The following is a 13,365-nucleotide window of genomic DNA, read 5'->3' on the forward strand; positions in this document are numbered from 1 at the left end:
TCTTTGGTACTTTTTTGATTACCGCTTCAATTTCGTTGCTGGTAATTGGTCTGTTTAGATTTTCTGTTTCTTTTTGGGTCAGTCTTGGAAGGTTGTATTTTTCTAGGAAGTTGTCCATTTCTCCTAGGTTTCCCAGCTTGTTAGCATATAGGTTTTCATAGTAGTCTCTAATAAATCTTTGTATTTCTGCGGGGTCCGTCGTGATTTTTCCTTTCTCATTTCTGATACTGTTGATTTGTGTTGACTCTCTTTTCCTCTTAATAAGTCTGGCTAGAGGCTTATCTATTTTGTTTATTTTCTCGAAGAACCAGCTCTTGGTTTCATTGATTTTTGCTATTGTTTTATTCTTCTCAATTTTATTTATTTCTTCTCTGATCTTTATTATGTCGCTCCTTCTGCTGACCTTAGGCCTCATTTGTTCTTCTTTTTCCAATTTCAATAGTTGTGACATTAGACCGTTCATTTGGGATTGCTCTTCCTTTTTTAAATATGCTTGGATTGCTATATACTTTCCTCTTAAGACTGCTTTTGCTGTGTCCCACAGAAGTTGGGGCTTAGTGTTGTTGTTGTCATTTGTTTCCATATATTGCTGGATCTCCATTTTGATTTGGTCATTGATCCATTGATTATTTAGGAGCGTGTTGTTTAGCCTCCATGTGTTTGTGAGCCTTTTTGCTTTCTTTGAACAGTTTATTTCTAGTTTAATGCCTTTGTGGTCTGAAAAGTTGGTTGGTAGGGTTTCAGTCTTTTGGAATTTACTGAGGCTCTTTTTGTGTCCTAGTATGTGGTCTATTCTGGAGAATGTTCCATGTGCACTTGAGAAGAATGTGTATCCTGTTGCTTTTGGATGTAGAGTTCTGTAGATGTCTATTAGGTCCATCTGTTCTAGTGTGTTGTTCAGTGCCTCTGTGTCCTTACTTATTTTCTGCCTGGTGGATCTGTCCTTTGGAGTGAGTGGTGTTTTGAAGTCTCCTAGAATGAATGCATTGCATTCTATTTCCTCCTTTAGTTTTGTTAATATTTGTTTCAGGTATGTTGGTGCTCCTGTATTGGGTGCATATATATTTATAATGGTTATATCCTCTTGTTGGACTGTGCCCTTTATCATTATGTAATGTCCTTCTTTGTCTTTTGTTACTTTCTTTATTTTGAAGTCTGTTTTGTCTGATACCAGAATTGCAACACCTGCTTTCTTCTCTTAGTTGTTTGCATGAAATATCTTTTTCCATCCCTTGACTTTAAGTCTGTGCATGTCTTTGGGTTTGAGGTGAGTCTCTTGTAAGCAGCATATGGATGGATCTTGCTTTTTTATCCATTCTATTACTCTGTGTCTTTTGATTGGTTCATTAAGTCCATTTACATTTATGGTGATTATTGAAAGATATGAACTTATTGCCATTGCAGGCTTTAAGTTTGTGGTTACCAAAGATTCAGGGTTAGCTTCTTTACTATCTTACTGTCTAACTTAACTCGCTTGTTGAGCTATTATAAACACAGTCTGGTGATTCTTTATTTCTCTCCCTTCTTATTCCTCCTCCTCCCGTCTTCATATGTTGGGTGTTTTGTTCTGTGCTCTTTTTAGGAGCCATCTAGAGCAGTCCCTGTAGGATGCCCTGTAGAGGTGGTTTGTGGGAGGCAAATTCCCTCAATTTTTGCTTGTCTGGGAATTGTTTAATCCCTCCTTCACATTTAAATGATAATCATGCTGGATACAGTATCCTTGGTTCAAGGCCCTTCTGTTTCATTGCATTAAGTATATCATGCCATTCTCTTCTGGCCTGTAGGGTTTCTGTTGAGAAGTCTGATGATAGCCTGATGGGTTTTCCTTTGTAGTTAACCTTTTTTTTTCTCTCTGGGTGCCTGTAATACTTTGTTCTTGTCTTTGATCCTTGCCATTTTAATTATTATGTGTCTTGGTGTTGCCCTCCTTGGATCCCTTGTCATGGGAGTTCTGTGTGCCTCTGTGGTCTGAGAGGCCATTTCTTCCCCTAGTTTGGGGAAATCTTCAGCAATTATTTCTTCAAAGACATTTTCTATCCCCTTTTCTCTCTCTACTTCTTCTGGAATACCTATGATTCTTATATTGTTTCTTTTCGATTGGTCACTCAGCTCTCTTAAAATTCTTTCATTCCTGGAGATCCTTTTATCTCTCTCTGCATCAGCTTCTCTGCGTTCCTGTTCTCTGTTTTCTAGTCCATTAATGGTCTCTTGCATCTCGTCCATTCTGTTTTGAAGTCCTTCCAGAGCTTGTTTTATTCCTGAATTCTCCTTCCTTAGTTCTTGCATATTTCTCTGCAAGTCCATCAGCATGGTTATGACTTTTGTTTTGAATTCTTTTTCAGGAAGACTGGCTAAATCTATCTCCCCAGATTCCTTCTCAGGGGAAGATGTAGCAGATGCCGAAGCTGTCTGGGTTAGTCTTGTCTGGATCATATTTTTTTGCCTTTTCATGTTGACAGGTGCTATTGACTGTCAGCTGGGAGGGCCAAAATTTTCACTTGCTACTTGCCTTTCTTTACTGGGACAACTGCGACCCCTAGTGGCTTGTGTTGGGTAATTGCGTGTAGAGTGGATCTTTGTGTCTTGCCTGGCCGGAAGGGAGAAATTTCCCTTTCTGTGGGCGGAATTTGTCTCAGGCTGCTTCTCTGCTTTCGCAGCGCCCGGTGGGGTGATGGATGGGGGGGCTGCTTGACTGTTTGCCTCCGTGAGGGGTCTCAGAGCTGTTGCCCAGGGGGTTAGTGCACCCGGTTTTCCCTGTAATTTCCAGCTGCTGTACTGTGACCTGGGTTGTTTCCGTCAAGCTGTTAAGTCCCTGTCCCTTTAAGACTTTCAAAAAGCCCCCGCTTTTCTTTGTCACAGGGGCATCAGCTTCGGCACCTGCTCAGAGGTCTTACTCCCTGTTCCCCCAGTATCCAGGGCCCCCTGGGCACGTACTGTGTCTGCGCTCTGGCCCGGATGGCTGGAGCTGGGTGTTCAGCAGTCCTGGGCTCCGTCTCCCTCCCGCTCTGCCTATTGTTCTCCCGCCGGGAGCTGGGGGGAGGGGCGCTCGGGTCCCGCCGGGCCGGGGCTTGTATCTTACCCCTTTCACCAGGCGCTGGGTTCTCGCTGGTGTAGCTGCAGTCTGGCCACTGTCCTGCGTCTTCTGGTCTCTCTTTTAGGGCTAGTTGTGTTTGTTGTATTTTCAAAAGTATATATGTTTTCGGGAGGAGATTCCCACTGTCCTACTCACGCCGCCATGTTGGCTCCGCCCCTATAGACTGATTTTAGATGTTACGGTTTTTATATAGAATGTTTTAAAAGTAATTACTGGTCTTTTTCATTAGTTTTATGACTTGCTTGGCTTAATAAAATAATCATACTGTTCATATACTGTTCCACATCTTACAGATTCATAAATGAGACAAATTGTATATATTTAATATATCTTAGTTCTGCCATTTAGTTGTGAAGCTGAAAATGGGTTGTCCCCATCCTCAAGCTGTTAAATAGCATGCTTCAATTCAGTGGTGCTTTAATCTTTTTTTTTAAATTAATTAATTAATTTTTATTTTTATTTTTATTTTTTTAAAATTTTGGTATCATTAATCTACAATTACATGAAGAACATTATGTTTACTAGTCCCCCCGACATACCCCTTCACAGTCACTGTCCATCTGCCTAATAAGATGCTGTAAAATCACTACTTCTCTGTGTTGCACAGCCCTCCCTCTCCCCCACGCACACTATACATGCTAATTGTAATGCCCTTTCTTTTTCCCCGCCTTTATCCCTCTCTTCCTACCATCCTCCCCAGTCCCTTTCCCTTTGGTAACTATTAGTCCATTCTTGGGTTCTGTGATTCTGCTGCTGTTTTGTTCCTTCAGTTTTCCTTTGTTCTTATACTCCACATATGAGTGAAATCATTTGGTACTTGTCTTTCTCCGCCTGGCTTATTTCACTGAGCCTAATAGCCTCTAGCTCCATCCATGTTGTTGTGAATGGTAGGATCTGTTTTTTTCTTATGGCTGAGTAATATTCCATTGTGTATATGTACCACATCTTCTTTATCCATTCATCTACTGATGGACATTAAGGTTGCTTCCATATCTTGGCTATTGTAAATAGTGCAGTAATAAACATAGGGGTGCATCTGTCCTTTTCAAACTGGAGTGCTGCATTCTTAGGGTAAATTCCTAGGAGTGGAATTCCTGGGTCAAATGGTATTTCTATTTTGAGCATTCTGAGGAACCTCCATACTGCTTTCCACAATGGTTGAACTAATTTACATTCCCACCAGCAGTGTAGGAGGGTTCCCCTTTCTCCACAACCTCACCAACATTTGTTGTTGTTTGTCTTTTTGATGATGGTAATCCTTACTGTTGTGAGGTGATATCTCATTGTGGTGTTAATTTACATTTCTCTGATGATTAGCGATGTGGGGCATCTTTTCATGTGCCTGTTGGCCATCTGAATTTCTTCTTTAGAGAACTGTCTATTCAGCTCCTCTGCCCATTTTTTAATTGGATTATTTGCTTTTTGTTTGTTGAGGTATGTGAGCTCTTTATATATTTTGGATGTCAGTCCTTTATCGGATCTGTCATTTATGAATATATTCTCCCATAATGTAGGATACCTTTTTGTTCTATTTATGGTGTCCTTTGCTGTACAGAAGCTTTTTAGCTTGATATAGTCAGTGGTGCTTTAATCTTATAGTAAGTTGACTAGCCCATAAAAATACCCCTACCCAGTAACTACATGCCCTTCCTAGTAAATTACATCTTGTTAGTATAGAACACTGTATTTCAGATGCATAGCAATCCATTAGTGGATTTATACAATCAATTTGGTTGGTTTGACCAACATTTTAAAAATGATAGAAAACAGTGCAGTAGAATTGAAAACAGTGGGTACATCGTATATAACGAGGATAAATATTGTTCTGTGAAATGTTTTTTCATGTGGATATACTCCATCTTGGTGTGAAACACTTTTTTCATGGATTTAAGTCAAAGATTTGAAAACCACTAATAAAGAGGGAAAGAGCAGAATTAAGAACATGGAGATATGGTTTGTTCTTTAAGTAACTGGCTGTCAATGTGGAGCAAGTAATTTTCCCTTGCTTTTCTTCCCTCACGTACAAGGTAAGGAAGTTGCACCAGATGCTCTGTCTCCTACCTCTGAAATGTTAGGATACCAAACGCTACACTGTTCATTCACTCAGGTTGGCACCTGAGTGCCCCCCCCCACCTGTGTCACAGGCGCTGTAGAGGTGCTGGGGTTGGACTAGTGCATAGGAAGCACTGCCTTCCTGGGGCTTTATGTTCTAGTATAAGGGACATAGAAGATAAGTAAAGTATTTAGTATTCTAAGTTGGCATTATGTGCTGTATAGAAGAATGTGAGGAAGGTGGATAAAGAGTGGTGTGGATATGATTTTATATAATGGTCAGAGGACATCACTGAGAAGTGATAACTGAGCAGAGATAAGGAGGTGGGGTAGTAAACCACTCCCATACTCGAGGCAGGAATATTACAGATGAGGGAACAGCAAGAGCAAGGTCTTGAGGCCGGAGCATGCTTGGTGTAGTAAACTCTAGTAATCAGAGTTATAGCCGAGGCCAGCGTGGCTGGAGCAGTGTGTGTGAGAAGGTGGACAGTCGGAAATGAGGTCGGAGAGAGCAGGGAGAGCAGATTGTGTAAGATTGTAGGCCATTATGAGGACTTGGGCTTTTATTCAGAATGACATAGAAAGTCTTCAGAAATTTTGGTGCAGAGGAGTGACTTGATCTGACTTAAGTTTTTAATACAATTACTCTGACTTCTGTATTGAAGGTAAATTGGAGGAGGTGAGACAAGGGACAAGGGGAGAAGCTCGGAGACACAAATTACGTTACTGCAGAGCCTTCAGAAAGATCAGGGTGGAAATTGTAAGAAGTGGTCAAGATTCCAAATTTATTTTGGAGTTCTGTGTCAGACACTTGCACACTATGTACACATGTTTTCATGGGTTCCAGTCAGAAACGTAAGCCACATTCCCCAGTTAAAAATCCCCTGGGGTTTTAAAAAAAACTAACTTCAAAATTTTGGTGAAAATTAATTATAAAAATTAAGAAATGTACGTAAATGGTAAGAAAGAGAGAAAAAAATGAGAGAGAGAGGGAGGGAGGGAGGGAGTTAACATTCCTTTTTTCCTTTCTTCCATCCTCTCAAATGTAGTTATATCACGCTTTTTGGTTGAATCAATAGTCAGTGCTTTATTGTGAATATATTGATAGCAGAGCTAAGTTGTAAACTTTTTCATTTTTGAATGACTTCATTCCTCTCCACCCCATGTCAATAATTGCCCCACATTTTAAACCATTTGCTTAGTTATGTGAGTCTACTTGAATATTTATTTTCATACAGTCAAATATATTTATCGGACAGTCTTTCCTGGAGATTATCCCTTTGAATTCTGTCGTCCCAATCCAATCTGGACTGATTTTCTAAGCCTGACATTTTGCTATCATCTTGGGACTCCTTTCTCCCTCTCCTGGGTTAATTATTCTGTCCCTGCCTTCAATTCCCTCCTCCCACCCCCACCCCACCCCCCAGTTTTATTGAGGTATATATAATAGGCATATAACATTGTTTTAGGTTTAGGTGTACAACATAATGATCTGATACATTCCTTGCCCTTTTTGTTTACTCCTTGTAGAACACAGCCTGTAGTAGCTGTGTAAGAAAGGGTATAAGAGAAGAAATTTCTTGAATATTTCTTTGTCTGCAAGTACATTTATTTGCTGGAAGTAGGTTTGGTGTTGAATTCCAGAATAAGTAATCTGCAGTTGTTGAGAAGTCTGATGCTAGTCTGACTTTTTCTATGTATGTGACTCTTTGTTTTTTCCGGCAGTTGATCAGATGATTTTTTTTTTTTGGTGGGGGGCACCTGTTAAATCTGAGCTCAGAGTTTGTTGAGTTCATGTTCTTCAGAGAATTAAGCTTATGCCTGGGAATACAGTTCTACCCATTTGTGTGTGGTGTGTGTGTGTGTTGGGGGCAGGGAACCATCTGGGTATCCTACTCACCTATCAGCCAGTGCTTCTGTATTCAGTTCTTTGCCTCACTACCATCTTGAGTACTTGGTCCCTTTAATCATTAGGCCTCTAAGGGATTCTGCAGGGCAAAACTGCTTCTCTGGTATTTCCTTCTGCAAGCCTTTCTTCCTCTTTATTAAGTCAGTTACCTTTTCCATATGCCTTACTGCTTGAAGTCTTGTGCCTTATTAATTTGTCCTCTGGCTCTCTCTGGCATATTCTTTTAGAGAAGAAGAGTTTTGACATTGAGAAAAGATAAATCTAATGTAGTTAGTCCTGTTTCTTTCTAAGTAGAGATTTTACATGTTTATGGACAGCAGTAGTTTTGTTCTCCACATCAATTCTAATGATTTCAGCATGCATAGTAATTCCTTTAAATTGATTTAAGATAAAAGCAGCTTGAGAAATACTGTAGAGTCACCCCTGTACTACATACCAGTAGCTTTTTAGAATGTAAACTCTTTCAGGACAGCCCAAGTGCTTGTGTATATGCCCCTCGGCCCCCAGCTCTGTACAGTTCAGATCCGCATTATGTATTTTGCTTGTTGTAGTGGTATTTTAGGAATCATATCTTTTCTGTGGTCTCACCATGAAGTATTTGTAATAGTTTTATTGCAGAATTTTAGTTATTATCAGTAGTAGATGCTGATGACTTCAGTAACTGATACTTATCATGTACTTTATGTGCCATGTCAAAATACTTCACATGGGTCATATTATATATCATCATTAAAACAAACCTGTGAGTCTCAGATAATTGTTTTTCCCTAGTTATTTTCCCTAGGTTATTTTCTTTGTGTAATTGTGTTTATTCTCTTTGAATCAGGAATGACTGGGTAGGAATCATGGCCTATGTGCTAACTTTGCTTTCTGTTTTTTATTTATTTTAATTATAGAAATAATTCATATTCATTGTGATAACCAAGAATACATTTTTTGGTTTTTACAGAATATAAAACCAAAACAAATATGCATGTTTATTAGAAATTTGGGGCCAATTTGGGTTGTATGTTCAATAAGCTTACAAAGTAAATACATTAAACAGCTTTAAAAAGACTAGGTAAGTTCACATTAAAAACAATGTGGTTTACCACACAGGCTCTCTTGAGTTATGCAGTGTATGTATACTACAGCCTGTACTGTGATGGTTCACATCTCTACCACTTAGCCCTCAGCATTAACAAAGTAAACTTTTGTCTTCTGTTTAAGATACACCTTGTGACCTTATATATAATTAGGTTTTAAGCCTGTTTCATAGCTGTTTAAACATGCCTATTCCTTATTTACTGAGTATAGAGTTCTCTTTTAGAGTTAGTTAATTTTGTTTCAAATGTCTTACAGCCCTACCATTTATCTAATTGATGTGTTAATTTCTGACAATGTAATTATGGTCTTGGTCCCTTTTTGGGAGGTAACATTTTTAAAGCTTTCTCTTTAAAGCCATAGTGGAATTTTGGGGAAACATTGCTTATTGTGATTAAAAGTTTCACATATTTGGGTTTTTTCATCATATTTATATTATCAAGGTATAGTTATATACAGTGAAACTCACCCTTTGGTAAGTTTACAGATCAGTGAGTCTTGGCAGATGTATAAGGTACTGTATTCACCACTAAAATCAAGATACAGAACTTTTCCTATTTCCCAAGGATTCCTCCATGCCTTTTGCAGTTAGTCCTCCTCCTGCTACTTCTTGGTAACCACTGATCTCATTTCTGTTCACCTAGTTTTGCCTTTTCCAGAATGTCATAAAAATGAAGATGTCATTAAATGAAAGCCTTTTGTGCCTGGCTTTTCAGTTAGTGTAATGCTTTTGCAACTTATTCATGCTGTAGCTTTTTTTTTTAGTAGAATATTAATCCATAATATTAATCCAATAATCCATTCTACATACATAGCACAGTTTATCTTTCATCAGTTGGTAGACATTTCATTTTTTTCCAGTTTTTGGCTCTTAAGAGTAAAGTTGCTATGAATGCCCATGGACAGGTCTTTGTGTGGATATCTGTCTGTTGATTTCTTCCAGGTCAACACCTTGGAGTACAAGATTGTTTGGCAGTAGTATGTTTAACTGTGAGAAACTACCAGACTGTGTTCTTTTCTTTTTTTCCCCCAAATTACTTTAAAAAATGACTACTATTGTTCCCACCAGCAGTGTATAAATGTCCAGTTGCTCTTTATCCATTATTGACTGTCAACAGCCTTTAGCCTTTGGTAGATATGCAGTGGTATCCCATTGTGGTTTTAATTTGCATTTCCCTGGTGACAAATGATTTCGAAAAATCTGTTTATTTTCATCCATAAAACTTCAGTGAGGTGTCTGTTCAAGTCTTTCTGAGTTGTTTTCATTATTGAGTTGTGTTTCTGAATATAAGCACTTTATCATATAAGTGTTTTGCCATTATTTTCTCTCAGTCTGTGACCTCTTAACAAAGACACAAAGTTTTTAGTTTTGGTGAAGTTCAATTTTTTCTTTTGTGATTCATGCTTTGTTGTTTTCATCTAGAAGTTTTGTGGCTTTACATTGTGGCCTATGATCCATTTTAAGTTAATTTTTTAAATGCGGTATGAAGTAAGAATCAGCTTTTATTTTACATAGGATGTTCTCTTTTTAATTTGAGTGAAATTTTCACTTTGAATAAAGTTTGTTTCAATTTTATTTTCTTGACGGTTTGTACTGTTACATCAATATGAAATACTCTTATTTAAGGATTTCTTGTCTTAAATTTTATTTGCAGTGATAGTGTTGCCATATTTTCTTTCCTTTTATTTTATATATATATATTACATACATATATATATGTATACACACACACAGACACACACACACACACATTGTTAAAATTCTGATGGTAGAAATATTTACTTTTTATCTGTGGTTGGCTGCTTTTCTTTTTCTTCCTCCAATGCCTCTTTTGGAGGTCCGGGTTACCTCTGACTCAGTCTGTTTTTCTTGGGCTTTGGAGAGTTGGAGTGGGGATGGCGCTGTATTTTTTTTTTTTTAAAGAAACACTTTAAAAATAAAAAAATAAAGTGCTTATTTTTTTTTTAAGGTAACTAAGACTATAGAAGCTATAGTTTAATTAAAATCTAACAGCAGGTTTTTTTGCATTTAAAGACTCAGATTAGAGCAGTTTATCTGCAAAGGAAAACTCAGTATTGGCATGGATTGCACAGTCTGTGATATCCAAGTTTCCCCCTTAGAAAAATAGACACTGCTTAAAAACATACAGGACCCTCTTGGGGAACCCTAGGTCATCTATTCCAGGGACATGGAGAGATGGCTGGATGGGAAGAAAGAGCTTGGAAGGAGAAGTGGACAGCAGTTCCCTAGGTGCATGTACCCAAAACATCAGTGGACAGTATGAATGCAGTAAAGCTTTCCTGAATGATTTTCCTTTCCCTTTGGTTAGAAAGCAGCTCTCAGGGCTTCACTGGATAGCTGCTAATGCTTTAAGAGAAAATTATTTCCTAGTTTTACATTAATAATTATTCAGCCTGTCTCTTACATACTTTAATTAAAAAATTTAATGTCGTTTGTTCAGAGCTTTCATTTTGTTGCTTTGGTGACCAGTCTTTGTATTTATATTGGACTCCTCTAGCTAGCTTAGCTTACCTACTTCGCACAGATTTCCACACATGGGCCAAACAGATACTGAATTCTAGATTCAAATACCATATTTTCTGGTATGTGAAACGAGTTTTGAGATAAAGCAGGAAATATATATGATTATCCATCAGTGGTTTATTATTCTGAAAACCATTTTTTAAGTTTTAAAAGATAGAATAGGACTTTGATATTCAGTATACCTCAAATAATGTTCTATGTTTCCACAGAGTTACGAGTATTATCTAGGCATAGAGCACCAAATAAATCCTTAGAGCAGTATTTAAAGCTATGATGTGACTTACCAGTAAATTGTACTTACAAACTCACCATTTGGAATCTTTAGCTAATTATTTAGGTAGATACTAACCTGAGTTATTTTTAGCCCCTAAAGGTGTTTGCATACAATCAAGTAAATGAAACATTAAAAAAAAATTTAGTCTTCCAAAATAAAAAATCTTTTAATTTTAGTACCTTGGCAAAGCCCTAGTTGCCCATTAGTTTTACAGCTCTGTGCATGTGTACTAACTTACTAAGTAAGTAAGTTCTTTTCATTCTTTTGTAGATGTGGTGGTACGGTGGGAGCTATTCTGACATGTCCACTGGAAGTTGTAAAAACACGGCTGCAGTCATCTTCTGTGGCACTTTATAGTATTTCTGAAGTTCAGCTGAACACCATGGCTGGAGCCAGTGTCAACCGGGTAGTGTCTCCTGGACCTCTCCATTGCCTAAAGTGAGAGCACAGTAGTCATGAATTTCTTAGTCTCTTTACCTTAATTATCTCCATATGTTTGTCTATTTATACTCCATCCTATTGTAAAAGGCTTGTTACAAACTTGACAGTTTCTCTGAATTACATTAATTAGAAATGACAATCCCTAATGAAGAGGAACAGTTGGATAACATAAAATGTAAGATTGTTTCAAAATCATGTGCATTTGGAATATTTTTCTACATTTTTTCAATGAATTTATTTTCTAAAGCTATTGTAGGTATTATAATTTGCATTATTAATTCATTTATTTTGAAATGTGATAGCATTAAATGCTTACTCTTTGTGTGTGATCTTAATTTTCCAAGTACTCAACACAATTAAGTATATCCATTAATGTCAGTCCATGCTTTTTATTTAACCTAAACATAACTGAGATTTAAAGTGAGATCTGCTGATTTTAAAATGTGATCTTTTGTTTGACATTTATTGATGGTTTGAAAAAGATTTGTTTTTATGTTTTACTATACTTCGTCATGTCACAAATTGGATTTGAAATTCTCAAACTATTGAAATAAGGCTTTACATGTTTTAACATAGGTATGGAACTGAGCGGCTTGTGTATCTTTCTTATCAGCTCACTTGGGACATAATCTATTTGAACTTAGTTCAATAGTGTTTATTTTGTAGCAGCAAATAAACTCAGACTGTGTGTTTACCTTCCTTACCAAAGGATTTCATCAGTCCTTTTTCAAATTAACTTAAATACATGAATAGGTAAAATCAAATTGTTAACAGTTTAGGATTAAAAGGGCATAGTTATAGGTAAATACTCTGAGTATTATGATTTTGGCATTTGTTAATAGTGAGTACCTCTGCTTAAATTTCTTCCTTTCACCTTTGTGACAATACTGTATTTTTTACTGTACTTTTTAGTAGTTATGCCTTCTCTGACTTCACAGGAACTGTAGGAATCCCTCTGGGCTCTGTTTTAATGTATCAGTTTTTTAGGCTCTCTTATATATGAGTCAATTTAACATGTTTTGCCTATCATCAGTATAAAGATGATTTCCAAGTCTCCTTGGAAGACTTCCATAACATCTCTTTACTTTTTCTCCCATCATTTCCCTACTCAGGAGCTCTGTCCTAATCAATCTATTTCATGGCCTCCTTTTTTTTTCCAACATCTTTATTGAGATAAAATTTGCATACTATAAAAGTCATCCATTTAAATGTACAATTCAATTGTTTTTAGTAAATTCATTCAGAGTTGTGCAACCATCACCACATTGTAAATCTAGGGCATTTTCATCACCACCACAGAAAGAAACCGTTTCCTGTTAGCAGGTACTCGTTTTCTCCCTTCCTCATGCCCCCAGCCGTAGCCAACTACTACCTGTCACTATAGATTTGCCCATTCTGGACATTTATATAAATGGAATTATATGTTGATGTCTTTTGATGGGTTTCTTTCACTTAGCATGTTTTCAAAGTTCATTCATTTTGTAGCAAGTATCTTTTCATTGCCATATATTCCACTGTATGGATATATATCACATTTTGTCCCTTCATGGGTTGATAGACATCTGGGGTTTTTCCACTTTTTGGGTATTATAAATTATGCCACTGAAGGGACATAGGTGCTCATTTCTGTTCTAGATAAACTAGGACTGGAATTGCTGATCATATGGTAACTTGATGTTTAATGTTTTGAGGAACTGCCAAAAGTCTTCCAAAGAGGCTACACTGTTTTTACATTCCCATAACCAATGAAGGAGATTCCCATCTGCTGTACTTACTTGCCAACTCTTCTTGTACTATGTCTTTTTGATTACAGCCACCTTAGTGAATATAACGTGTTTCACGGCTTCATTAGCTTTAGGAATCCCTCATGGGCTCATTAGTTTCTCAGGTGGTTCATTAGTGAGTTTCAAAAGGTCTATAAATTAGATATTGTATGCAAAAACGTGTTTGCAAGTGTGTGTGGTTTT

At 37.3% G+C, this 13,365-nt stretch overlaps 1 protein-coding gene across 2 annotated transcripts in view; it reads left to right on the forward strand.

Moving 5' to 3' along the window:
* Nucleotides 1-13,365, forward strand: part of SLC25A36 (solute carrier family 25 member 36) — a 59,370-nt gene that overhangs the window by 21,054 nt on the left and 24,951 nt on the right. For both annotated transcript variants that reach the window (XM_036920760.2, XM_036920761.2), the window contains exon 2: nucleotides 11,228-11,395. In XM_036920760.2, the coding sequence (XP_036776655.2) occupies nucleotides 11,228-11,395 (168 nt within the window). The remainder of the gene's footprint in view (nucleotides 1-11,227; nucleotides 11,396-13,365) is intronic.

This window comes from Manis pentadactyla, chromosome 1 (genome assembly GCF_030020395.1).
Source record: "Manis pentadactyla isolate mManPen7 chromosome 1, mManPen7.hap1, whole genome shotgun sequence".
Lineage (NCBI taxonomy): Eukaryota > Metazoa > Chordata > Mammalia > Pholidota > Manidae > Manis > Manis pentadactyla.